This window comes from Orussus abietinus, unplaced genomic scaffold, assembly GCF_000612105.2.
Source record: "Orussus abietinus isolate OABI.00-Male unplaced genomic scaffold, Oabi_2.0 scaffold21, whole genome shotgun sequence".
NCBI lineage: Eukaryota > Metazoa > Arthropoda > Insecta > Hymenoptera > Orussidae > Orussus > Orussus abietinus.
In genome coordinates, this window is record NW_019396018.1 from 1,092,137 (window position 1) to 1,115,694 (window position 23,558).

Here is a 23,558-nt window from a genome sequence, read left to right on the forward strand (position 1 = left end):
GTTGCTCTTCGTTCAGGAAAAGTTCTGGGGGCGGATGATCCAGGAGGCAGCAAAGGATTGCTCAAATGGAAAGGTGTGATGTTCACTCCCAGTGACGGCATAGGTGAGGTGAGAAAAGCTGAGGAGGCTTCTGGCAAAGGTACCACGGATTCGGCTACTTCACCCGGCAACCATGATCAGGAAAGCGAGGTATCTTACTTAAAATGAACATTCATGAACATTGACATTGAAAATATACAAAGCTCGGTTAAATGGTCCTCGAAATCCAGTTAAAATAGAAATTGCGAGATGGAAAATGCACTGACAAAAGTGCCCATGTAAATTTACATGCTCAATCATCGATGCCACGATAACTTACAGTATAATTACATTGTCTCTGTAATATCACATTCAGAATCCGAGTTAGATTATAGAAAATTATAATGTAATATTACATCAAATTCAGGTAAAAATGCGCCATTATGATAAATATACAATGTTAGAGATACTTATACATTTTCTAATTTGTAACTCTACCATTTTACGGTTTCCCATGTGAAACTTCACTCATGAGGTCTGTAAAAATGTATGTAAATTTCTATAGAATTTTGTCAGGTTGACTTATCACATTTTAAATACCTGTTTCAAATTACTTCAATTGAGATAGTTATCCAGCTTTGGAAATATATAAGCTATTTTCTTCTGGTGGGATTACTTGACCAGAAAATTATATCGCGGAAGAGAGCCAAGTAAAAGTCGGTACTTCGATCCGTGGAAGAGTAATTTATGATTTTCTTTTAATCCTACGACGTGGTAACGCCGTTTTTCTTGATTAAGGTGTTCATGGTGGAACTGACCAGAGGATGGAACAGTCGATTAGGATTCAGCTTGCAGCCGGAAGGTAATCGCACGGTAATATCCGTGGTACATGCCGATAGTGTCGCGGCAAAGGATGGCCGGCTTAAACAGGGTGACGTGTTAATTATGGTAAGTTCCTAGAAATTACAATGCCATGCCAATAATGGGGTGCCCGCCAAGAACAGCCGCTACGTTGCATAGCGTTTAATTAGAGATCTCCATCGGCCATATCTGCAGGGATCGGAGGTATAAAAGTTAAAAGGAAATTTTCCTGACAATGAATCTGAAAGTAAATTCAACCATTAGAGACGTTATTTCTGCTTACACGTTATACTAAGTAATAAAATAAAAAAGAATAGCCGTACCTGCATTCATTGTAGCTGGAATCCAAGTACACAAGCTTCACTCCTAGAAAATTCAGCAGATGACATTCCGATTACGGCGACTTGATTGGAGATTCATTAACAGATAAATCGGCTACTGCTATTTCATGTCTATGTGTTGATTATTAAAGACTAAAAACGGTCGTACCTGGTTCCAGGTTAACGACGAGAGCGTGGAGGAGATGTCGACTGCCGAGATAATAGACTTGCTGCGAAAAATCCGGGGTTCCATAGGGATCACCGTGATGAGAAGAAAAACGAAGAAGGACAACGCAAACGTAACGTGATGTTAGATTGAACCCGAAGTCGGGCACCGAAAGTGGCCCTGTACAAGAAGTGGCGAGTCATGAGTTATTCTTCGTTAGCAAGAAGAGAAGGACGTTGAAGAATTTCCTCCTGCTAGGAAAGTTACGTACGAAACCGTTGGATCACGCGACCGCCTTTTTCTCTGGACATTGTTCCTCGTGTGTCTCCGTAATCGAAACGGAAGAGCGATCATTGAAACCCGTGCCAGATTCACTTAACCGTTAATAGTTATAAAGCGGTGCCGCAGAGTTTTAATTAACGCTGAACATTTACATCTGTACATATGAATGTACATACACGTATGTCTAGATTTCCGAAAGATCCCGCGAAAGACATCGTCAAGTTGTTAGAAGTACGACTCCTAGTCCACATTGATTTCCGGAAGTAAGTGACACCCCGATTATCGTTCCTTCTCATGGAAGCATCAAGATACATTCCCCTACCCGAGGGAATGAACTCCAAACATTTGTCCTCTGAAAATTAGCTGGACATTAGACACGCCTTCGTCCTCGTTCTAGCTATAAGCAGCGTGTACACAATCATGCCGAGAAATGCCATTTACCTGAAGCGTTCCATCTCGTTCCCCCCATCGACCCAAGTACGAGTGCAATTACTCCCGGAGATTAGTTCCCTCTGACATCGGAGGACAAATTAAACGGAAAATGAGAATAGAAGCGGAGATAGAGCTCCGCGTAAATCTTAAATACACCCCCACGTATATTCCGAGCTAAGCGCGCTAAGGAGAACTGAATAATCAAAGAGTCAATCAAAAGATACATTGTAAATACATAGCACGAGAATTTATGCAGGCGGACCGTTGTAAATTACGTCCCAGAGAATACTCGGTGGAATTAACGTCGAATTTAATTTTTTATACCAGAGACATCGAGTTATCGTGTGCGTGGACGCGCGCTCTATAATTGATAATATACACCGCCCGAGGCGAGCGAAAATCAAGTGTAACGTTAACTCGCGTTGAACATATCCTCTTGCAGTTACAGGTAGAAGTACAGGATAGGTGGAGATTTAATATTTTATGCTATGTACATTTAGGGAAATAACTTGTGTGCGCGTTATGCGGAGCCGGTTACGTTTACCGGCTCCGTGATTTACGTATAACGTCGAGGATAATCCACGTGTACAATTGCGCGATTACTAGGACGCAGCCTGTAACGATCGTTTCACCGTCGACGGAAGGTTTTTCGTTATATTTATACTTTAGAATTCCATTTTACCCTCGTTTCGCGGGAGCACGTGGATCGTGTGTAGTCTTTAAACGCTTTTCTCGCACGACGTCCAATTATCGCGATAATGGCCGCGTAATTAGGCCTAACGTGTACGTTGATGGTATCGTCGCGTCTTCGACGATTTTTTGAAGATGTGAACGTACTCCCAACGCTGGCTGTTCATTTCGAAATACACCTAGGATTTAATCACTTAATAAATACTTGGACGTAGTGATGCGAATATTCCTAATGAGCGGAGACGATTATTAAAACCAGGAACGACTATTGCGACCGAATCAAGAGTACTCTATTAAGAATTATCGGCGGAGATATAGCGTTTAATATAGTATGCGAATAAATGTGATAGCTAGGTCTATTAGCGTGTTAGGACTTTCAAAACTCTAATGAACGTTAGCGCCTGTCAATAAAGGAATTATAAAAGATAAATCAGATAAAGAATACCAAAGTAACGTTTAAGTAATGTCAAAGACAGCTGTTTTGATGTTGCACTGTGCTTATTAAATTATTGTTGATGCCTGTTATCGAGGGAACCTGATTTATGGGACTAATGTAAATTCATGCGATCGTCGTCAATATATAGCCACGGTTGGTCCTCTGTGTGGCTACAATGTTGTAATCTGTTAATAAAGTCAACCGTCTTTGATAACTATGCCGGTGTTTATAGTGTCTTTGTTGGCATGCCGAACCCATGACAAAAAATTATTGTTAGGTGCGTATTATACTTAAAATCTCAACACTAACGGATAAAAGCGTCATAAAAAATAGGAATAAAGATCGAGTATGTATTACGATTTTAAATTTCAAGTGAAGTCGGATAAAATCGAACAGTTTTGTTCAAAATATTTTAATGATCAAGGAAAAGATAACTCGATAACTAGAATAGTTTAATGTACAAGCCTCTTCGAAACTAAGATCCTGTGCGGAAAATCAGTACATTGATTAATCGACAAGTACGAAGGGAATGTACCAGACAAAAATTCAATTAACATGGCAGGCATGCAAACATGGTATCCTCACAAACCCTTTATAATATCTAACGAAATATCGATTATTAATACATAAAACACAAATCGGAATTAAATATATGATTCAGTTTCCTCTTGCGTTTCTCATCTTTTGTTTCCTTCCGGCTGTATTTATACAATAAAATTCAGTAGAAAATATTATCTGTAGAAAAACTGAAAATTAAATCTTGTGTACATCATAATCAAGTTTCAAAAATTATTCGTTTTAAACATGTGAAACTTAGTGAAATGACAAAATTCAATATAACACCGATACGCTCGGCCGCATTAAATAGTCGCTATCAAACATTTTCACTGGATGACTTATTAGCTGCAGCTCGCCTACGCGTAGGTCTTGTTGGAACATTAGGAATTTCTACATTTGGAACTTCCTCACGCTTTCGTCTAGTATGCTTTGGCTTAATATTTACAACAGGATCCGTGGCATGCTCACAGGTACTCATTACATTTCGTTTCGATTCGTCAAGGACCCTCCTGGTTAAACTTTTGTCAAGAGTACGATTAATGGTTTCACTGCCGCCTTGTGGTGAAACGTGGTTTCTTTTCCTTGTCGATCGACGAGTTACCTTAACGTCATTTGTTACAGAGTCAGTATTTTCCTTATCTTGTCGTTTCTCAACTGTAGGTTCACCTTTGTTCGTGCATTCTGCTACGACCGATCTCTGTTTGCTCCTGACTTCCAATTTTTCTGCGAAAAATAAAACATTTTTTAGAAGTCAATTAAGCAGTAATAGTGTTTTAATTGAATAAACAGTGAACTTAATATTTCTGCTATGCACTCACAGGAAGCAATCAATGAACTCTAAGTTCTATTAATGGCGATTGTATTTTAATACTTCTAATTGACTGCGGTTGAGTAATGCAGATGATGTTCGCTTAACAAGATACACTTTCAATTGGCACAATTGCAGACCTCTTTAATACTGACGCATGGTCACTAAGAGTCATTCATCAAAATGCTTAGAGCAAAAATTGAATAATAACATCGAGTTAACAAGTTTTACGGAGTACGGAATTTATTCTACAAGGCAATGCGTTTACAAGTAAAATGTTTCCAGTCGCAGAGAAACCAACGGACTGATAGGCCATTGCAAATGTGTATAGTGTCGTCTGTGCAATGAATCTAAATCTATTTTCAGCTCTCGTAAAATAAACGAGGACAAACTGTACAAAGAGGGACTTACTTATACATCACAGAAGTTGAAAGTTAATTTAAATGCCTATTGTTACGCACCATCATTATTACTAAAATCGAAACTATCGTTGCTCGAAATATCAAATGAGAAATCTTCAGCAATAGTCATTGCCAGCTGTCTAGCATTCTTTTCGCGTTCTTGCTGCTCATGTTGTGTATCGGACAGTTTTAATTCGTCCACATCAGAAAGACTGGTATTCAAGTTGCACACTTTATTGCTTGAATCCAATTTCGCTCTTTTCTTTGTATATTTTTTGTCCTTTTCCCTAATGCCAGTAGATTCTTCGTCTGTGGAATCACTATCCGTTGGTGCTGCAAAAGGATCAAATGCTGGTGCCTTTGAAGTTCTATCCAACTCTGAACTTATAATCTGGCCTGTCAAGGTTGTGGATTCTGAAGATGGCACATCGATTTCAAACTTCACATCATCTTTTGATGCACTTTGGCTCTCACAATGGGCATCGTCATCGATTTGATTGGTAGACAAACTTACTGTATTCATTTCGGATGTATCAAAAGTTTGCGAATTCTCCTCCAGAGATGTATCTCTACTATTACTGAGCTGAGTTTTAACAAAGTCTCGTGGATCTTCACATCTGTACCACTGCAATGGACACGATATGTCCGAGTCAGAATCGACATAAACAAGATCATTGTGATCCATATAAGAGCAATTTAAATTACTATCATCACTCTCTTCGATAACAAGCCGATTGCAATCAGGTTTTCTGGGACTTGCACTTAGATCAGAACTATTACACTTATTGAAAATTGATCTTTTAGCAGATGGTTTGGAACTTTCACGATTTTTAATGGTATCTATCAAAGCACTGAAGCTTGATTTATGTGTTTCCACTGTAAAGAGAAGTATGTTGAGGATAATAGTAACAAAAAAAATTGAATTTACTAAAGCATATTCAAATTTCTCTTCATCAACAACATTAAAATTTATCTAATCTTATCGATATAAACAATACATACAATATTTTTTCTGAGCCTCTTCTATACTGCTTTCATCTGTGGTTCTTGTTACTTTAAGTTTCTATTAAAGAAAAAAGCAAACAGTGAATAATAGGAGTTACATACTTAAATAAATCATTCATTGAATGTATCTGATATGAAACGAAAATAAGATAGTTACATTCACAGCGACACTTTTCTGCATTTTTTTCTCAATTCCCTCTTCTTCTTCACATTGCTTGATTAATTCGGATATGGGTCTTGGCTTTGATTTATCACATTCTGCATTGTACAGAGTTGAGTATCTTTGTAGCCGCATTTCTAATGTTTTTCGGTCACCCTGCGATTGTAAACCAAGATCTTTTAACTTTTTCCGCAGCTCAATATCTTTCATCAAATTGAACACCAACTTTGGCAGAGGTTTGCGTTTGGGTTCTTCTCTAAAACAACGATATGAACAGAATTGAAAAAACATTCAAGTACTTTATGATTAATACAGAAACTTTAACAACAAAGAATTAATCAATTTACTGTTTTGGAAGATCAATTGTTGCCTCCCTCTTTAAACAATCATCCAGATGCTTGTTTATATGAATTTCCAAGATATCCACTTTACATACTGGACACATTACTACTTTACCACAGATAGTGGGAGATACTTCTTTTTTACTTTTCGGCGTAAAAATAGAAGCTACCTTCTGAGTTCCACTAGTACTAGGACTGTTAGCACCTTGTTCAGGAGTTACATCATGCCCCTTAAAATTACAATCTCCAACTTGATCAGATTTTTCTTTGTTTAACCTTCTAGGTGTCTTAATAATATCGCTAGATCGTGCCGGTCTCGTCGGAGGAAGCTCTGGACTGGCCAAGTATTCACTCGTAACAATTTTAGCTCCACTTATACACGTAACTAATTTATCTCGTACTTTTAGAAAGCATTCTATAATTTCATCCAATATCCTATTAGTATGTAAATCTTTCTCAAAAGTTTTTTCAAAGCAAGCAGGACATTGCATCTTATAGTGTAAATATTTCCTGATGCATAAGGAACAATCTGAAAATCGAAAATAATTTTTCTTAATTTCATATTTTTTAAATAACTTCTTTGCTCAAGCAGCACAAGTAACAATGTCATCCTAGCTCCTGATTTATTTTGCTTTCATCCATGACTAATTTCATTTGATCTAAATCTGTTCCTCGTTGCTTAAAAACCATAATCTTATCATTATCAGAAGACATGATTTAATAAGACATTCACTGCAACATTATTTCACAAAACTTCCTTACAATTGTGCGAACATGGTGTCATAACAGTTGTATCCATATACTCATAACAGATTCCACACAGGAGCAAGTCTTCGATTCTCTGAAAAGAAATTAAATCATATAGGTTAGTTATTACTCAAATGATTAACTCAAAATTTTTCAAAGTACATCAATAAACATTAAGAACCTTCAGTTCCATATAATCCGCTGGCCAGGTAATTTCTGGAAATTTCCCCATGATTTCGTTGTTTCAACACCATTCACAAAATACTGTACATGGATGAAATGTAGAATTCGAATATTGTTTACTCCTCAATACAGTATGTGTATTGTATGTCCCAAGCTACTTATTCTGTCATCCAAGAAAGTTCACTAACAACCATAATTATTGCAACATCAAACTTGTTGCAGTTGAGAGAAACGACACGCGCAAAAATTATAAAACAAATAAAAAATAGCCGCTCTCGACACACCGTTACTCAGAACATCGTTTCCCTCCATTTCCTTTCATTTTTAGCACCGGCGATAAATTCATATACACGTCAGAATTGGTCTGAATCGGTCTGAATTTAGCAGCACAGGTAAGAGCCATAGAAGAGTACCAGAAGAGAATAACCGACAGAGATGGAGTTGGGAGATTGCTCACAGGCAGAGTCGAGCAGAGATAAGTTGGGAGATTGGTCACGGGCAGGGTCGTGCGATCGCAAGCTGTGCTGCCCTCTGATTTCGTACATTAGCTTTCACCGTTTTTGCCCCCAAAGGCGGCGCAACAAATTTCTGGTAGGGGCCGCGCACTCGCGATGGAGGTGCCATCTTTCAGAGGAAACCATCGATGAATGCCAGTGTACATATATTCTTACCTCTATGGCGTTAAAAGTCGTGTAAACGCCATTTTATTCCGGGTTCGCAAGTAAAATCGGCGATGAACGGCGTTTATACGATGCTTAACACCAGTAGTTATAAAACCGATATAAGGCAGGAGGTGTAACCGGATTACTGCTTTAATATTTAATTTCTGTCCAGGGGAAGGTAAAAATGCTAGTTTACATAAGAAAAAAGAACTGAAATTTCCCGCATCAGGCTGCGCCTGCGTGTACAAATCGTGTCCTGTGCTGCCAACGTGCGGAGTTTTCAACCGATGCATACATTTTACAATCATATACATAAGCGCCATCAACAATAAAGAAATAACAGCTCATATTCTTCTGTCATTATATAGGGTATTTTTAAATATGATAAACTTATAACGATGCGGATATTTATGCAAAGAAAATTACACACTAGATTTGTAAATGAACAGTGCCTCCAATTATGAGGTGATCAAAAAAATCTTCATGGAATTACAGATTATGCATCACAACCCACGTAGAAAAAGCCCCATATGAATAACAATGTCCAATTTCAATTAATAATGTAATGCAAAAAGGGTTCCATCATTTTCCATATGCATTAACGCCTCACATTTGAATCTCTTACCGAGCTACATTTGGCCAACGATTAGTGATAAACGTTTACAAAAAAAAAAGAAACGAAGATCATAATTAAAGTAGATCCAATTGAACTCAAATCCAAGACCGCAATCTTCATTATCGCTCACAAAGGATGCATTACCGCAATCGAGTATCAGCACTGCAAATAAGCATCGTAATTATAGAAAAAATCTCAACCTTTTTCCGTCCTTTGTTCCAGTTTAATTTCCTGTTACTACAAAACAATGTCACGTCCGACTACAAATCCATTTATACTCCTTTATCTGTCCAACCATTTCAGAATTTCTACTTCCGTGCTTCTCCTTCCCTTTATTACATTTTTTTTTAGAGGAAAGAGGGTAGGGAGAGTGGACATGTAATTTTTATTTTCTTCACTTATTAAATGAGTCAGTCACTCGGTGATGTCAATCCCTTATGCGCGATCGATCAATCGCGTACGAGTGATAAGGATAGGACGAACTCGATTCGCTGATTAGGAGCTGATTAGGGACGACCATCACTCTGTGGTAAAATCGCGCGGAATTGGGACGAAGAGCCAGTCTAAAGGTATATCGAGCAATTTGATGTCGACTATGGACAGTCTATCACTTTGTTTATCTTCCTGATGTCCTAAGATTTTGGCACGGTTCGCGACTCATTTTTTTGCTCGCTATTGACGAACATTGCGCGCAATTGTTTGCGCTCAGGAGCGACCTTAGGATAAGCTCGGACTTCGGACAGTAACAAGGTAAACTTAAACGACCTTAATTCGGCTGATAAAATGTGAACGCGAGTCTTCGAGGAAAAAATATCTGACAGAAAGATCAAAGAAAAGATATGTAATGTGGGGATATTATCGTGGCGGCGAAAGAACGAATAAATAAGAAGAATCTATAAATAAAGGACATAGTAAATCTAATGACTCGGGAAACGTAAATTAACTTGAGCTGGTCAGTGAGAAATGATGATGTGTATAAACTGACAGAATAGATGATAAAATGTATAAGGAATTTGTGAGTGAGATAAAGAATTCTTATTTTAGTTCAGGTATTAACACAAAACGTAAGGTAGGAACAGTAATTTATTATTAGTAGAAATTATTGAAGCACGCGGATATATTAGTTTAGTCTGCAATGGGAAGCGCGGGGTAATTACACACTGTTAAAAGATGTATAAGGAAATTTCAATTTAAACAATATAAAAATATGTTAGGTGAGTTTCTCACTAAGCAATGATAGCGATGACAAGGACGTACGGGTAAAGTTCACCTTTATCGAGAAATTATTGAAGGTCGTGGAGCTAGAACGCGTGGAAGATAATTATGCACATAAATATATGCGTCCCTAGTAGTACAAAATATTTGTCCTATATTCTCTATATATTTAACGAATATCGTACATTTTGTAAATATTTAGCAGACATTTGAAATATTTGCAAAACGTTTACTTTAGAGTATTATCCCTGTAATATTTATATAATATTAGCTCCATGGGTTTTCATAATATTTTTCTACCAGATATACAAAACATTTCGTTTCATTTTAATACAAGTATTTTTTAAATATTATCTGCCGAATACATTATAAACGTTTTAAAAATATTTAAAATCAAAGTCACACGTTTTGCTCCCATAATGAAATAGCGGTACGAAAATATTAGAAAAATTTCTTGTGTTTTTTCATACGAAGTGAAGTGTCCGATAATAGTCGTGAAGTTAAAGAAATGTATTTTTATTATATGTTCATAAATTAAGAAATATAATTTCTGTATATGTTTATAAATTATTGAAACTAAATGTGTCATTGAGATTTTCAACAAATATTTCGGATATCTTCGAATGAAATCTACAAGAAATCTTAAAAAATCTGTCGCTTGAGATGTTTATAAATTATTGAAACTAAATGTGTCATTGAGATTTTCAACAAATATTTCAGATATCTTCGAATGAAGTCTACAAGAAATCTTAAAAAATCTGTCGCTTGAGATATTTAGCAAAGATTACAAACAAATATTTAGAAATTATTCTATGCTACTAGGGGGTTAACGAAGATCTTGATGTAAAAGAATGTTCTGTACTGCACATTCGAAAAGTGAATGCAAAGTGACGGCTAATCGGTTAAGGGACTATGGTAAAAGTTTTCAAAGTATATTTGAGAACAGAAATGATATATTTTCGCAGATGTCGAGGGAAGATGCGACGACCGACGAAGAAACATCGAGGGTGGAATTGATGCATGAAAAACGTCAACGACGCGTCAGTGACGTCGCCGGGAAATTCGGATCTCCTGAAAATATTTTGCGACGAGGATACTCCGCGCCAATCCTTAGTGCCCGATCGAATATAGTATGCTCATATTGATTCCTTTAAATATTACAAAACAAAGAGCTTTACAATATCGACGGAGAAAAAATGACGAAACCGAAAAAAGTATTGCCTCAGAGATGCACTTCTGATTTTATTTCACATAAAATATATGTATTGTTAATCAGGGCCATATTTATTAATTAATAACACAGATAAAGTTTTGCAATCAAGAAAATACCGTGAAATATTTCCTTCGTTACTTTCAACGGAAATGAACAGGAAGTATAAGTAATAAATTTGAGTAATTCGCGTCAACATGTTCTATTTGAAAAATATGTATTCGATATCACCTGTACATCAGTTCTTCTCAGCATTCATTTATGATCTTGCAGATCCAATGAATGAAAAAAACCGTATAGAAAAAAGAAGTCTACTGTAAATAAATTACTGAATGCATTAAGTACTAATGTTAAACATGTTAAGCATTAAATATTCTATTAACGGTGTGTTTAATCTTGTCACAAGGAATCACCGGATCAAGGATATCCCACCACTCCTACGGATACCGAAGATGTTTTTGAGGAGCAATTTGAAAAATCTTTCGAATGGCACGACGTGACCGATGCTTCTCCTCAGCCGGTATCGGGCGACGAAGATGTGCCAAGAGTTTATGAGGACGACGATGAGTAATTCCTTTCTTTGGTTTCCAAAGTTCTACGTCTCGTAGTACGATGACTCACGGAGAGTCCGTCAATTTTTTCAAAATATTTGTTATTATTCGGTTTCAGTATTCACAGCGTTCCGAGCGGACTATCGGCATCAATGCCTTTGATACCTGATGCCAATCGCTACAATATGAATCACAAGAATCGAGGAAAATGCCTGGTTTTCAATCACGACGTCTTCGAATTGGGGTTTGAGAAACGAACCGGCTCCTGCATCGATACCAAAAGAATCCAGACCACGTTTGGAAGTTTGGGATTCACCGTACAGATTTTGGACAATCTGAAACACAGCGATATCATCGATAAGATAAATGACTGTAACTCGTACTTTTTGCTACTATTTTTAGCGTATATGTTAATGCAGAGGAAAACTTCAAGTTCAGCAGTTTTTAAATTAACATCCTCTCATTTCCGGTGACATTGAGAATTAGTAGGGCTAATATTAAGAATGAAGATACAAGTTTCGCGTATGATGCATTTGACGCGAAACTCTATCGAGGTTCCTGATATGTTTAACCGCATTTAGATTCGTTCGTATACAGTTAGCATAATAACAGAGTCACTAGAGATGCTCGCAATATTTTTCCAACATTAGATTGATTTTCACCTACTCGTCTTTGTTAATTTTCTGCTTCAGTAAGTTCGGAAGATCACACTGACAACGACTGTTTGTGCGTTTTTGTACTGACGCACGGGTTAAACAATGGTTTCATTTGCGCAAACGATGTTGCTTATAAAGCCGACAGCATCTGGAAACCTTTTACCGCTGACAGATGTATTTCCCTGGCTGGTAAGCCGAAGCTTTTCTTCTTCCAGGTAAGATACATTGCAACAAAAACATTTATAATAAACATATATAATTCCCAGACATTTTTTCAGACATGCAACAAATGCAGAAGTAATATTCTTCAACTATACAATATAAAACAATACACTTAGAAGTCCTCTTCCTTTACATTCCTCATACAGAAATATTTTGGTACTCGTAATTTTTCCCAAATGAACATTTTAAAATTTCTATAACCCATCTGAACTTCATTTATTTGTGACTTGTATAATTGTATCTCTAATCTTAGACTTTTTAATTGCAAATACAGGCTTGCAGAGGAAACAGGAGTGATCGAGGAATCACCCTTCAATCTCGCTCCGGAAGTATGGAAACTGATTCTGCCGTCAGTTCTTATAAAATTCCCACGCATTCGGATTTTCTTATAGCTCACAGCACCGTGGAAGGTCAGTCTCACATTTTACAAACACCACCACGTACCTAAGCGCATTATAAATAAATACTTGATACCAAATTTAACTTGAAAAGTTGACTGAAAAGGACTTTTTATATCGAAGTAAGATCATAGGTCCACTATTTAAACAATACTCGCAATTAATATTTTCGCTGGAGATGTTTCGATTTTTCTATGTTTATGTACCGACTATTAATGATATCACGACTCATAAATTGACTCGTGTCCATTTAAATTGCACAATCTGAAAGAGTGCTTTCAAAGAATGAAATGCATTTTAGCGTACATTAATTATTACAATTTTCGTTAACGTGATTAGAAAATAGGAGGGGATTTTACGCTAAATCTCGGCAGAATTATTTAAATCAACGTCGATTATCTTTGCAGGGTTCTACTCGTGGAGGAATCCAAAAGAAGGCTCCTGGTACGTGCAGTGTCTATGCGACGTGCTCGATAATTATGCAATGTCTACAGATTTAGCGAGGATGCTGACTCTCACCGCTCGGAAAGTCGCCACTGAACATGCAACGTATAACGACCTTAATCCAGCTAAAGCCGACCTAAAGCAAGTGCCTTCTACGACCTCGATGCTAATCAGAGAGCTTTACTTCACACCTAAGCTCAAGTGATGAGCACTCTTGCGTGCTTTGTGGTCCAAGTAGCGCCACTTTATCGCAGCGCGATATCGAATCTGAATAGAAAGATAATGAACAACGAAAAGAGAGCTTCTTCTAGAAAGCCGCAGCTAGAATGGCTCCATAAAAGACGTATCTAAACTGGGCTTGAAACAACTCTGTGTTCACTCTGCTCGTATTTTCTTTTATTATCTCATATACCCTTTAGGCCAGAGTGCCTCTTACCTGGAGCGATAGTTTATTTTGCCAGTTAAATGAGATTATTTCGATTTTCTAACGTGTAGGGCAACTCGAGCAACTGGGGCGAGCTACGTCTTTTTTTGGTTTAGAACATGAAAAAAAAATCACAGGAGGAGATGGAGTAGTTTAATAAAGTCTGGCCTCGCAAGCTCTTCCTTTGTTTATAGGTGTAATAATGAGCCTGCAAGGTGGAATCGTATCTTTCTTTAACACAAGGCAATAATCGTTCAAAAATAAATAGATCTTCTTTGGTACTCTGTAAATAAACGTATTTAAGTAAATCATTCGAAAAATGAAATTTTCACGCATAATTTCTACCGTCTAACACTTTACCTAAATATTTATTTCTAAACCGATCTTCGGACATCTACGAACTTCGACTTAATTACACTATTGGACATCTTCCTTTGCAATTTTTTTTTTCTAATTTTAATTAAAACAAAATACAGCTCTTTCCACTCACGTGACTCACTCTGTATATGCTCGGTTCGAATGAGCGTTTTTTTTTTTACTTTTACGCCCTAAGATCTGGATATTGTTCGTATCCATAAACTGTATAGCGCACACCTTTTGAAAGATCTTTTGTACAATTGCCATGCAGTATTTGTAATAAAGCCCGAAGTCAATAACATCACGATATTCCGTTAAATTTTGATCTCTTATTCCCACACGAAACGAATATTCCGAGCCAATATCTCGTCAGATCGATAAATGTCCAAGTGGTTATCTACCTACCCTATCCCTTTGAGAAGTCCTGAAAAAATATCGAGAAAAAAAAAGGAGAGCCCAAATCAAATGTTTTGCATCAACCGAACTGTAATAAGTGATACTAACAATCCCTATTACGTGCGTGGGAAAAATCCTTCAGGACTCGATTACTGAAAATCTGAAATGTCACTAGACTAGACGCGATGTACCGCAGGAGGGAGCCCCAATCCTCGGTTTTATTCTCCTATTGTTGTTCATTGTTTCCCTTATTGTGACACATAGTCAAGCGTGAGTATCGCGTCGATTGGAAACGGAAAGAAACGATCGAGTGAAGAGTTTTGAGATATTTTCGGCGTCTGCCATCCTACCGCACGGTGGCGGGAGTTTGCGCGACCAGATCAATACAACCCCCGCACGTGGATCTTAGCCCCTAGAAATTGCACGCCGCGGAACGAGACCGTTTCATCCGGCCACAGTGCGTGCCGAGTGGTCCAGGAAGAGGCTGGGTGTCGAGAGGAAGGCAACGGGAGATTTCCGAGGGCCCTAGGCCCAAGGCTCCTCGGGAAAACATGGGCTGGGTGTTCCTGGAGATCCTTGAGTCCCTCGAAGGCTCCTCGCAAGAACCAGACGCTTTCGGGAGGAGATCTCAAGGATGAAGTCCCGACTCACAAGGAGCCGACCGAGGTGAGTCCCTCCCAGGATGTGAAAAGTCCCCTGAGAATAACCACTTTTAAAAAATCTGCGGCCTGGTGGAATAAACCAGCTGCTGCCGGAGAATATTACCGGATGAACGTGAATTTCCCCCAGTGGAAGGAGAATTTGAGAGGACTTTTTCAGGATTAGGAAAGCCCATTGGGGGTTTTACCTCCTTTTCTTTTCTGCACCTGCGTACTCCCTCAATTCGGTGTTTTGTACAGGATTACTTGTCGTCTTAGCAACCGCGGAGGCCGGTGTCGCGTTCTTTTATCGAATTTTTCTAACAGGGCTGCTTATGTGTGGTCAGCCGAGATGCTGGATGGGTGAAGGGGTGGATTTAGGGTTTGTGGTCCCGGCCCGTTGAATGGAAGCGTTAGGTCGATAGTGGTTAGTTTCCTTATGCTGGGATTATTTCTCCCGTACGTTCTTTTTCCGGCTCATTCGGTTTTCCTCGATTGATTTTTATTTTCACGGCTTGTTTACTTTTCCGATCTTGTACTACCCTTTCTTACATTTTCATTATCGATTCCTTTTCGAAATGCGCGGTTCAATGACCGCTATCTTTACTTCCTCGTATTATCCCTACCGTAGATAAAACATGTCTGATAAATTGTAATTACAAGAAATCTGATACATCGATTGCCTAGAATTAATAAGTATGCACTTTTAATAATTGCACGATGTATCCGACATGTACATGTATTCTGACCCGCTTGTTTTAAACGATTTGGCGATAAAACTTAGAAGTTCCGTCGATATGACGTAGAAGTTTTACTGTCATATTTAATGATTTTTAGGAGAAATTATGAACAGTTTGTGTGCATCGGAGGTGAACCTTTTTCAGATGCAACTGACCTCGGATACACGGAGGGGAGAAGAGAGAGAAATTCCACTGCCACAAGAACCACTCGAAAGGAACCTTTTTCCCCATTTGCTCTTATTAACCGGAGTCAGCGAAGACCCCGTTGACAAGGAGAAGAGGGACAGATAGACAGAGGGTGACAGTCCTTGGTGAAAAAAACAGAGGGTGACAGTCCTTGACAAAAAACAGGGGGCGCGACACGAGCCGGAAGAATGGCCATGTACGTAACAGGGGTTGCCGGTGTAGCCGTATTTTACTTGTTGGTTCTTGGTGTCGGGGCCTGGGCTGCGGCCGCGAAACGAAGGAACTCCCAAAGATGTCAGGATGATTTGATATTGGCAAATCGAGGATTGGGACTATGCCTTGGAATTTTCACCATGATCGGTAAGCGCGGACGAACGGCCAAACCTATGAACGACTCCCCACCACGTGAAACACAATAGAGATCGAATTTACCCGTTTTCTAAAATTATTCCCAATGCGAGGGCTAATAAATAAGTGTACTTAGAAATGTTACCTACATGAGATGTCACGTGTTCATCGTGCACCATTAAATTTCTTTTAAAAAATTGAGCTTTTCCAAATTCTGCGGAAAGTCCAATATAAAGATTAACTGTGCCTGGTATGACGTTTCTCGGTCTGGACCAAAATGTTTTAATTTGATTTATTATAATGCGCGGCAATTGTCTCCAGCAACCTGGGTCGGGGGAGCATTTATCAATGGAACTGCAGAGGCGATGTATACAAGAGGTTTGGCCTGGTGTCAAGTACCCATAGGGTACAGTCTTAGTTTACTATTTGGTAAGTTATTTCCCCAATGTTTCTGTTTAGAATCTATCATAAGATTGGTGGTAAAATTTCCCACAATAAATCCTCTATTTTCATGTGTTTCATTTTTGCCTGTTTGGCTCTATAAGCATTCTCTGAATATCTGGAGATCCGAAGATCTCCACTGATTGAGACTTACTCGATCAGATTTACGTTGATCTCTGGTGTAATTTGTATTACGTGTATTTGTTGCAATACTCACCCGAGATTTTTATTTTCCATTTTGAACGTTCGGCAGGTGCGGTGCTATTCGTTAAGCAAATGCGAAGAGCAGAGTACGTGACGATGCTGGATCCTTTCCAGCGTTTATACGGAGCCCGGGTTGGAGCACTCCTTTTCCTGCCAGCTCTTCTTGGGGATCTTTTTTGGTGTGGCGCCGTTTTACGAGCTCTCGGTGGTTCCCTGTCCATCGTTGCAGGGATCGACCAGAACATCAGCATCTGTGCGTCCGCTTTGCTCGCTGCAACGTGAGTAAAATAATGAGCGAGATTAGCGAAGCGTCCAGGCGCGAATCCCATTCCGTTTTTGAAAGGGCGAAAATACGCGAAGCGTCCTTTAAGCGTTCAACTTCAAAGCAACAATCCCTGGATAAAGCATTGTACCGGTGTATCGTCCTATCATCTCGTATCCATGTTGTAAAATTAACCATCAAGAAAAGAAATTCATTAATAAATTACTCCATAATATGAAAAGTCAATTCGTAATCCTTGGATCTTAGCTCGATTTAAGTATAACACTTTAATTCTTTTTTCACCAAAGATAAGAACATCTAACAGACATTTAATTTTATTTATTCTCAAAAGATATATCCTTGTTGACCCGATATGCAAATTAAATATCTTCTTTGTAGGTACACAGTTTTTGGAGGATGGTATTCTGTGGCACTCACCGATGCTTTACTGCTGGGGTGCATAGCAATTGGCCTCTCCGTAGTGACACCGTTCGCAGTTCTGCATCCAGCAGTTTCTCTGGAGAAGAATCTAAGTCAAAAAGATTGGCTAGGAGAAATTCGAAAAGAGGATTTCGGCGAGTGGGCTGACGGGATGTTGCTTCTGATATTCGGCGGCATACCTTGGCAGGTGATCTTTTCGACTCTTGTTGTAACAAAATGTTCTCATTTACACGTTGCGTGGGACTATCAATACGTATGCATGTATCTATATATGCATATATTATGACAAATTTAGAATGTTATACTCGTTAATGATTTTCACGCCAACATTTCCTTCTAGAGTTATTTTCAACGAATTCTCAGCGTGAAGAGCACCTCCATCGCCAGGGTGCTTTCCATCACTTCTATGTTCGGATGTATCATCTTAGCTGTACCATCTGCACTATTGGGAGTGGTTGGTAGAGCGACCGATTGGTATTTCGTTACTGGCTATAATAGAACACTTGCCATCGAAGATGGAAGTGTGATTTTGCCCTTGGTTCTCAGAGAGCTAACTCCCCAGTGGGTGTCTTTTGTCGGTAAGTTGCTGCAAGTTAATAAAGAAAATACAGAAATACCTTGTTTTATTTTGCTTTACTGGGTTGATTAATAAGTAATGGCGTTTTCTTTTCTACACGTTTTGTTACGTATTAAAAACCCCATTACTTATACATCAACCCAATATTTTGCAAAGGAAAAGGGATTCTGCTTAAATCAATAAATAAAGAAATAAGGAAGGAGATCCACGAGTATGTTGTATACCTAGAATGGTTAGACTGGATGATGTATTTTAAGTCAATGGAAATAAGTTGATTGAGCAATATTTGAATTGTAGTTTTGCAATTCTTTTTTTTTTCTCAAGATACGTCGAAATGCTGAAGTTATTTCGGGGCGTCACGGAAGACATCTCACTGAATAACGTTGACATGACGTATTTCCATGATCTCTTTATTTAATGACTGAGACTTTTGTCCTGGTGAAATATTAAAAATATTATTGAAGAAATAATTAAGATATTCCTTTCCAACAGGACTAAGCGCGATCTCGGCAGCGGTCATGTCTTCCGCAGATTCGAGCATATTGGCCAGCAGTTCCATGTTCACAAGAAATATTTACAGACAAACGATAAGACCTAAAGCTTCGGAAAGAGAGCTGGACTGGGTACTTAGGATTACTATAATCGCGATCGCTATTCTTTCGACTGTAGTAGCTTTGACTGTCAGAAGTGTCTGCTACTTATCGTGAGTGTTTCATGAGCATATTTTTTTTTATTTTTCAACTTTACATTGAAAGCCCCGATAACCCAAAAGTAATCGTGCAAATATGTAATCCACCCATATACATAAGTTTGGCGAGTGTAACAATAATCTTTTTCGTTGATAACATTTGCGTAGAACTTTTACTTCTCACTATGGGAAATTGATTACTCGATAGCAGTAGTAAGAGATTTATTAATAACTTTTGATTTCGATCTTTTCAGATACTTATGTTCTGACATGGTGTACGTCGTCCTATTTCCTCAACTTGTATCAATAATTTATTGGCCTTCTGCGGTTGATGCTTATGGATGTTTAGCCGGCTACCTTATGGCTACTGTTTTACGCGTTGCTGGTAGAGTATTAATTTCATATTAATTTACTCTTTTTTGCTACGTATTTATTAATTATTACCTTCATACATCTCGGGAATTACGGCGCTCTCAGAAACAAAAAGTTCTGAAATATATTCTTTACATGGACCGCAATCATATAAACTTAGCATCGCATATTTTCCATTCGACTGTCATGATTATTATTACATGTTATCAAAAACCAGGAATAACACCTTCATTTCCATTTTACATCCTTCAGGTGGCGAGAAATCTCTTGGAATCCCCACTCTGATAGAGTTTCCCTTTTACGACCACGAATCGAAAATGCAAAAGTTCCCGTTTCGTACATGCATAATGATAGGAGCTCTCCTTACGCAATTACTAGTAAGCACTTTCACAAGGAACGTCTTGGGAAGAGGATATCTGCCAAAGTGCACCGATGTCCTGGGAATTTATTCTTCAGGAATTCCGAAAGACCGCACTGGGGTGATACAAAGCAGCTCAGGTGCTGCATTGTTGGACGATGCAGTGAACGTAAGAAGAAAAAAAATATCATATACTATCAAGCACTACAATAAGAAAAACAGTTTAAAAAATAGGCATCCAAACACCATTCAATGTTATTTTGTGAAATTGTCAAAACCGCTCCGATTTTCACTGCATTCGAGTAGAAAAAGACCGTCCACTGATAAAAATGCCCACGTAAATTTACTCATTGGTTATTTTGATGCCACGATAAATTGCAGTAAAATTATATTGCTCTATGATATCACGTTCAGCCTTTTAGTGAAATTATAGATATTATAACGTAATATTACACTAAATATAAGTAAAAATGCACTAATATGGTAAACATACAACGTTAGGTATTTATACATTCGTTAATTTCTAATTCTTCCATTCTACGTTTTTCTACGTGAAACTTAAGGTATGAGGTGTAAAAAATTAATGTAAATTTCCATTGATTTTTATCAGTGTAGCTGTCCTTTTACTTAAAGTGAAAAGATCTAAGATGAATTGCGACGCACTAAATCGGCGAAAATAACCGCAGCGTTTAACTCCATATTAGCAATAAATGAAGATACATCGATGATCATTTCAGGAAACAACAGCAGGGGCTTTAGAGGCGGAAAGAGACGGAACAGGCGATGGAGAATTGCCAACGAAACGTTTCGAAACATCCAGTGGATTCTGCGATGTAGCCAGAGCCGTGGGCTCCGATACATTTGCGAGAAATGCTAATCAGGGTACTAGAACATTGCGTAGTTCTCAGAAATCTTCGCAGCCTCCGGTGCAATTGCAAAATCGGCGAGTCGAGGGCTCGCACCCTGTCGAGGACGTTATCAGTCCTCGAGCAACCCCTGTCCCAGGTGCGAGAGACCTCACGGTCTCATTTGGGCAGGTTTCCTCGCAAAACAGTTATGGGATGAACGGAGGAACCGTACCTCATGTTTCGATGACAGCATTGACACCTGTGACAGCGACTTCACCGATAACGGCGACTCCGATTGCCACTCCGGGAGGATATCCACCTTACGCCAGACTCTCTGCCACCCAAAAAACCGAGAAAATGGTCGAAAGAAGCAACATGGAATTGAAACTGAACACCCAAGAGGGTGTCATTCTGAAAAAGAACGTCAAAGGTGTAAAACTAGTCGGTATGGAGGGAGGCACACTCAGGAGACCGTCTTTGCAGGTAGAGTTAATATGTTAGAAAATTATCATTTATATGTATCAAAACATTAAAATATTTATAAAACTTTTCTTCAGAGTACACTGAATCATTTCAAACTTCAGCGCGTGATCCTTAGGGCCTCCATAACCACGTGTTGAAGTTTCTAATGATTCAGTGTACCCAGTTTGGAGAAAAATTGTATAAATAAATAAATAAATAAATAAATATATATATATATCAAAACATCTACACATACTTTAAGCACAAATACTTTAGAGCAGGTGTGTGGTAAAAATTTGTATAATTAAATTTTAGTTCTTGTAAAGATTGAATTGAAAGGTATGAAATTCTACATCAGAGATAACAATAAAGAATGTTAAAAAATATTTAGAATGCCAAAAGGCACTTATCTTAACGGTACAAATACATCTAAATAAAATAACATCGTCGTGGAAATCTCTGTTTTGGATTCTAAGTTAACATTTTAGAAGTTTGAAAGATTAGACATTAGTTGTAATGGAGGCAACGTACGGGATTAATTGAGGTTTCCTTTGCTTTAGGGAACTTTCTCACCGACGCCTTCGGTCGAGCTAGTGCACATCCTTGACAGAAGACAAAGTAATGGATCTTATGGACCCAGCTCCTTATCACCTGTACCAGGTGTAGAGGCATGTAAAACTCATGGGACCGCTGTGGGTGGAGTGGTAGGGAACGAGCATTGCAGCATCAAAAGAGGAATCGTTAGGCATCACAGGTATTTCATTTACACATTTACATAATTAATGTATACTTTAATGTATACAATAAATGTTTACATACACCGTCCATTAAACGGTTTCTCAATTTAAAACCAGAGTAAGATTTATTAAAAATTCGTACGGGTCAATTTTTCGGTGTTTCAATTATGACATCTTATTTATTGAATTTTAGAGTATAGAATAAAAGAGAATAGTGAGTCACTTTCGGTTAAAAAATGTATTTTGATGACGGAAAAAATATTCACGGTACATTTTTAAAGGATATAATTAATTATATAGATGGGAATTTAGCCTCTTTTCCATTTTAATTCAATTCTTTCAGCTTTAACGAAACAGGAGATAGAGCTTTGACGACACTTGCTAGGCAGCCCACTTATCCATCAATGCCTTTGCGTACAGAAGACTATCGCATGACTTTGGCAAGAAGAGATAAAAGACCAAACGTTCCTGGTCGGCACTCCTCGGCAGTGGAAGAAACGATACCTACCGGATTCGTCAGTATCGTGTCCAGTCCGACTTTTCATCCATCCATAGTAAAGAACTGTAATTTCCTAGTGGCGGACGACGAGGCGGTCAGTCGATTTTAGAGCAAATCGGCATTATCGAAAGATCAAAGAGGAAGAATGAACGAATAACTAAATTCTGCCTGGGGATAACAATACATATTCCGTCATGACTGTACGAATAGCGGGCCATTTGCAATAAGAAGTAGACAAACCGTATGCAATTGGAAAGTAATTGCAATACGCGTCATACTCTTGACTGTTCATTACTTTCAAGCAGGGAAATGAAATATGTGCGAAAATGTTTCTACGCACAGATTCATCGTCAAACATTGGCACGAGAGAAGAAAAATGAAGAAACAGAAGTCTGTTAGTCGACGCTCTTCCTTACTCGAAAGGAACAGAGAAACCAGAGTTGGATCAGTGCTAAGCAAAGGATAACTTGAAATAAGAAACCAATAGACAAGTAGGGTATTTAAAGCAGTATTAAAATTTAAGAAATAATTATAAGCATTTAAAGTCCTGTCTCAAGTAATGCCAGTACTGATGTGGGCATGGTATCGTATTTATTAACCAGACGTTTCATCCATCCGCTCCGAACAACTAATTAGTGACCCGTGATGAGGCTGTGAGCAGATTCTAGAGTTAATCGTCGTTCCTGGAGACACTATTTAAACGAAAGGGAAAATCTCCGGATCGACGTACCGCATTCCGTCGTGATCATATGTCGCAGTATTCGCAATTCGCGAGCCGACTTTTTCAGTATTAAGGGCGAATTGTAGGGTCGGTGTTCGCCGACAGGAGCACCGTTTCTTAAACGAGATCGAATCATGTGCCAAAAGCCACATGTTCATGTATCGTAAGTTGGAGGTACGTCCAACGTCGATATATCCGACAAAGACGATATTTTTGCACCCGTAGATCTTAGCGAATAGCGATAGATTTTTCGGCGATTCGAGTTATATATATCCCGCGATCCACTCGCAACCAGTCATTGCACTGAGAAAAATTCAAGCCCCGGCTGAGGATTTTAATAAAAGCTAAACAATTATTATTAAGATTGTCCAAATTTTCTATTGCGAGGGAAGTCTGGTGAAGAGTTCCAAAAACGTTCCATTCGACGTATGGAAGATTTTAGTTGGGGCGACAATACATACATATATTTTTCTGAGT

The 23,558-nt window shown here is 38.4% G+C and overlaps 4 protein-coding genes across 14 annotated transcripts in view; 3 read left to right on the forward strand and 1 right to left on the reverse strand.

Moving 5' to 3' along the window:
• The window catches only part of LOC105697607, a 129,693-nt gene extending 126,261 nt beyond the window's left edge, over positions 1-3,432 (forward strand). For 7 of the 8 annotated variants that reach the window (XM_012421064.1, XM_012421066.1, XM_012421065.1 and 4 more), the window contains 3 exons: positions 17-189; positions 817-966; positions 1,379-3,432. In XM_012421064.1, the coding sequence (XP_012276487.1) occupies positions 17-189; positions 817-966; positions 1,379-1,507 (452 nt within the window). In that variant the 3' untranslated portion in view covers positions 1,508-3,432. Of the gene's footprint in view, positions 1-16; positions 190-816; positions 967-1,378 lie in introns of those variants that run through there. The other variant, XM_012421071.1, reaches the window with a different exon arrangement.
• Positions 3,433-3,866: 434 nt separating this feature from the next.
• LOC105697608 (E3 ubiquitin-protein ligase RAD18) lies at positions 3,867-7,854 on the reverse strand. Of its 2 annotated transcripts, none has more exons than XM_012421072.2 (7): positions 7,407-7,854; positions 7,241-7,319; positions 6,485-7,007; positions 6,135-6,393; positions 5,975-6,035; positions 5,033-5,848; positions 3,867-4,486 (listed from the first exon to the last, which is right to left on the reverse strand). In XM_012421072.2, exons 1-7 carry the CDS (start codon positions 7,455-7,457, stop codon positions 4,080-4,082), a joined length of 2,196 nt encoding a protein of 731 aa, XP_012276495.1. In that variant the 5' UTR covers positions 7,458-7,854; the 3' UTR covers positions 3,867-4,079. The 2 variants fall into 2 exon arrangements, with proteins under 2 accessions (XP_012276495.1, XP_012276497.1); XM_012421074.1 differs by having other exon boundaries at positions 4,405-4,486; positions 4,983-5,848.
• A 1,251-nt stretch (positions 7,855-9,105) lies between these two features.
• On the forward strand, positions 9,106-14,467 carry LOC105697762 (caspase-1). Of its 3 annotated transcripts, none has more exons than XM_012421388.1 (7): positions 9,106-9,255; positions 10,867-11,031; positions 11,518-11,678; positions 11,781-12,034; positions 12,355-12,533; positions 12,815-12,950; positions 13,346-14,467. In XM_012421388.1, exons 2-7 carry the CDS (start codon positions 10,867-10,869, stop codon positions 13,585-13,587), a joined length of 1,137 nt encoding a protein of 378 aa, XP_012276811.1. In that variant the 5' UTR covers positions 9,106-9,255; the 3' UTR covers positions 13,588-14,467. The 3 variants fall into 3 exon arrangements, with proteins under 3 accessions (XP_012276811.1, XP_012276812.1, XP_012276810.1); XM_012421389.1 differs by lacking the exon at positions 9,106-9,255 and adding an exon at positions 9,263-9,436; XM_012421387.1 differs by lacking the exon at positions 9,106-9,255 and adding an exon at positions 9,443-9,755.
• Positions 14,468-16,311: 1,844 nt separating this feature from the next.
• On the forward strand, positions 16,312-22,816 carry LOC105697486 (high affinity choline transporter 1). The gene is made up of 11 exons (XM_012420843.1): positions 16,312-16,483; positions 16,793-16,900; positions 17,166-17,394; positions 17,778-18,006; positions 18,160-18,397; positions 18,889-19,099; positions 19,339-19,469; positions 19,709-19,983; positions 20,552-21,145; positions 21,685-21,878; positions 22,205-22,816. Exons 1-11 carry the CDS (start codon positions 16,312-16,314, stop codon positions 22,467-22,469), a joined length of 2,646 nt encoding a protein of 881 aa, XP_012276266.1. The 3' UTR covers positions 22,470-22,816.
• The last annotated feature ends 742 nt before the right edge of the window (positions 22,817-23,558 follow it).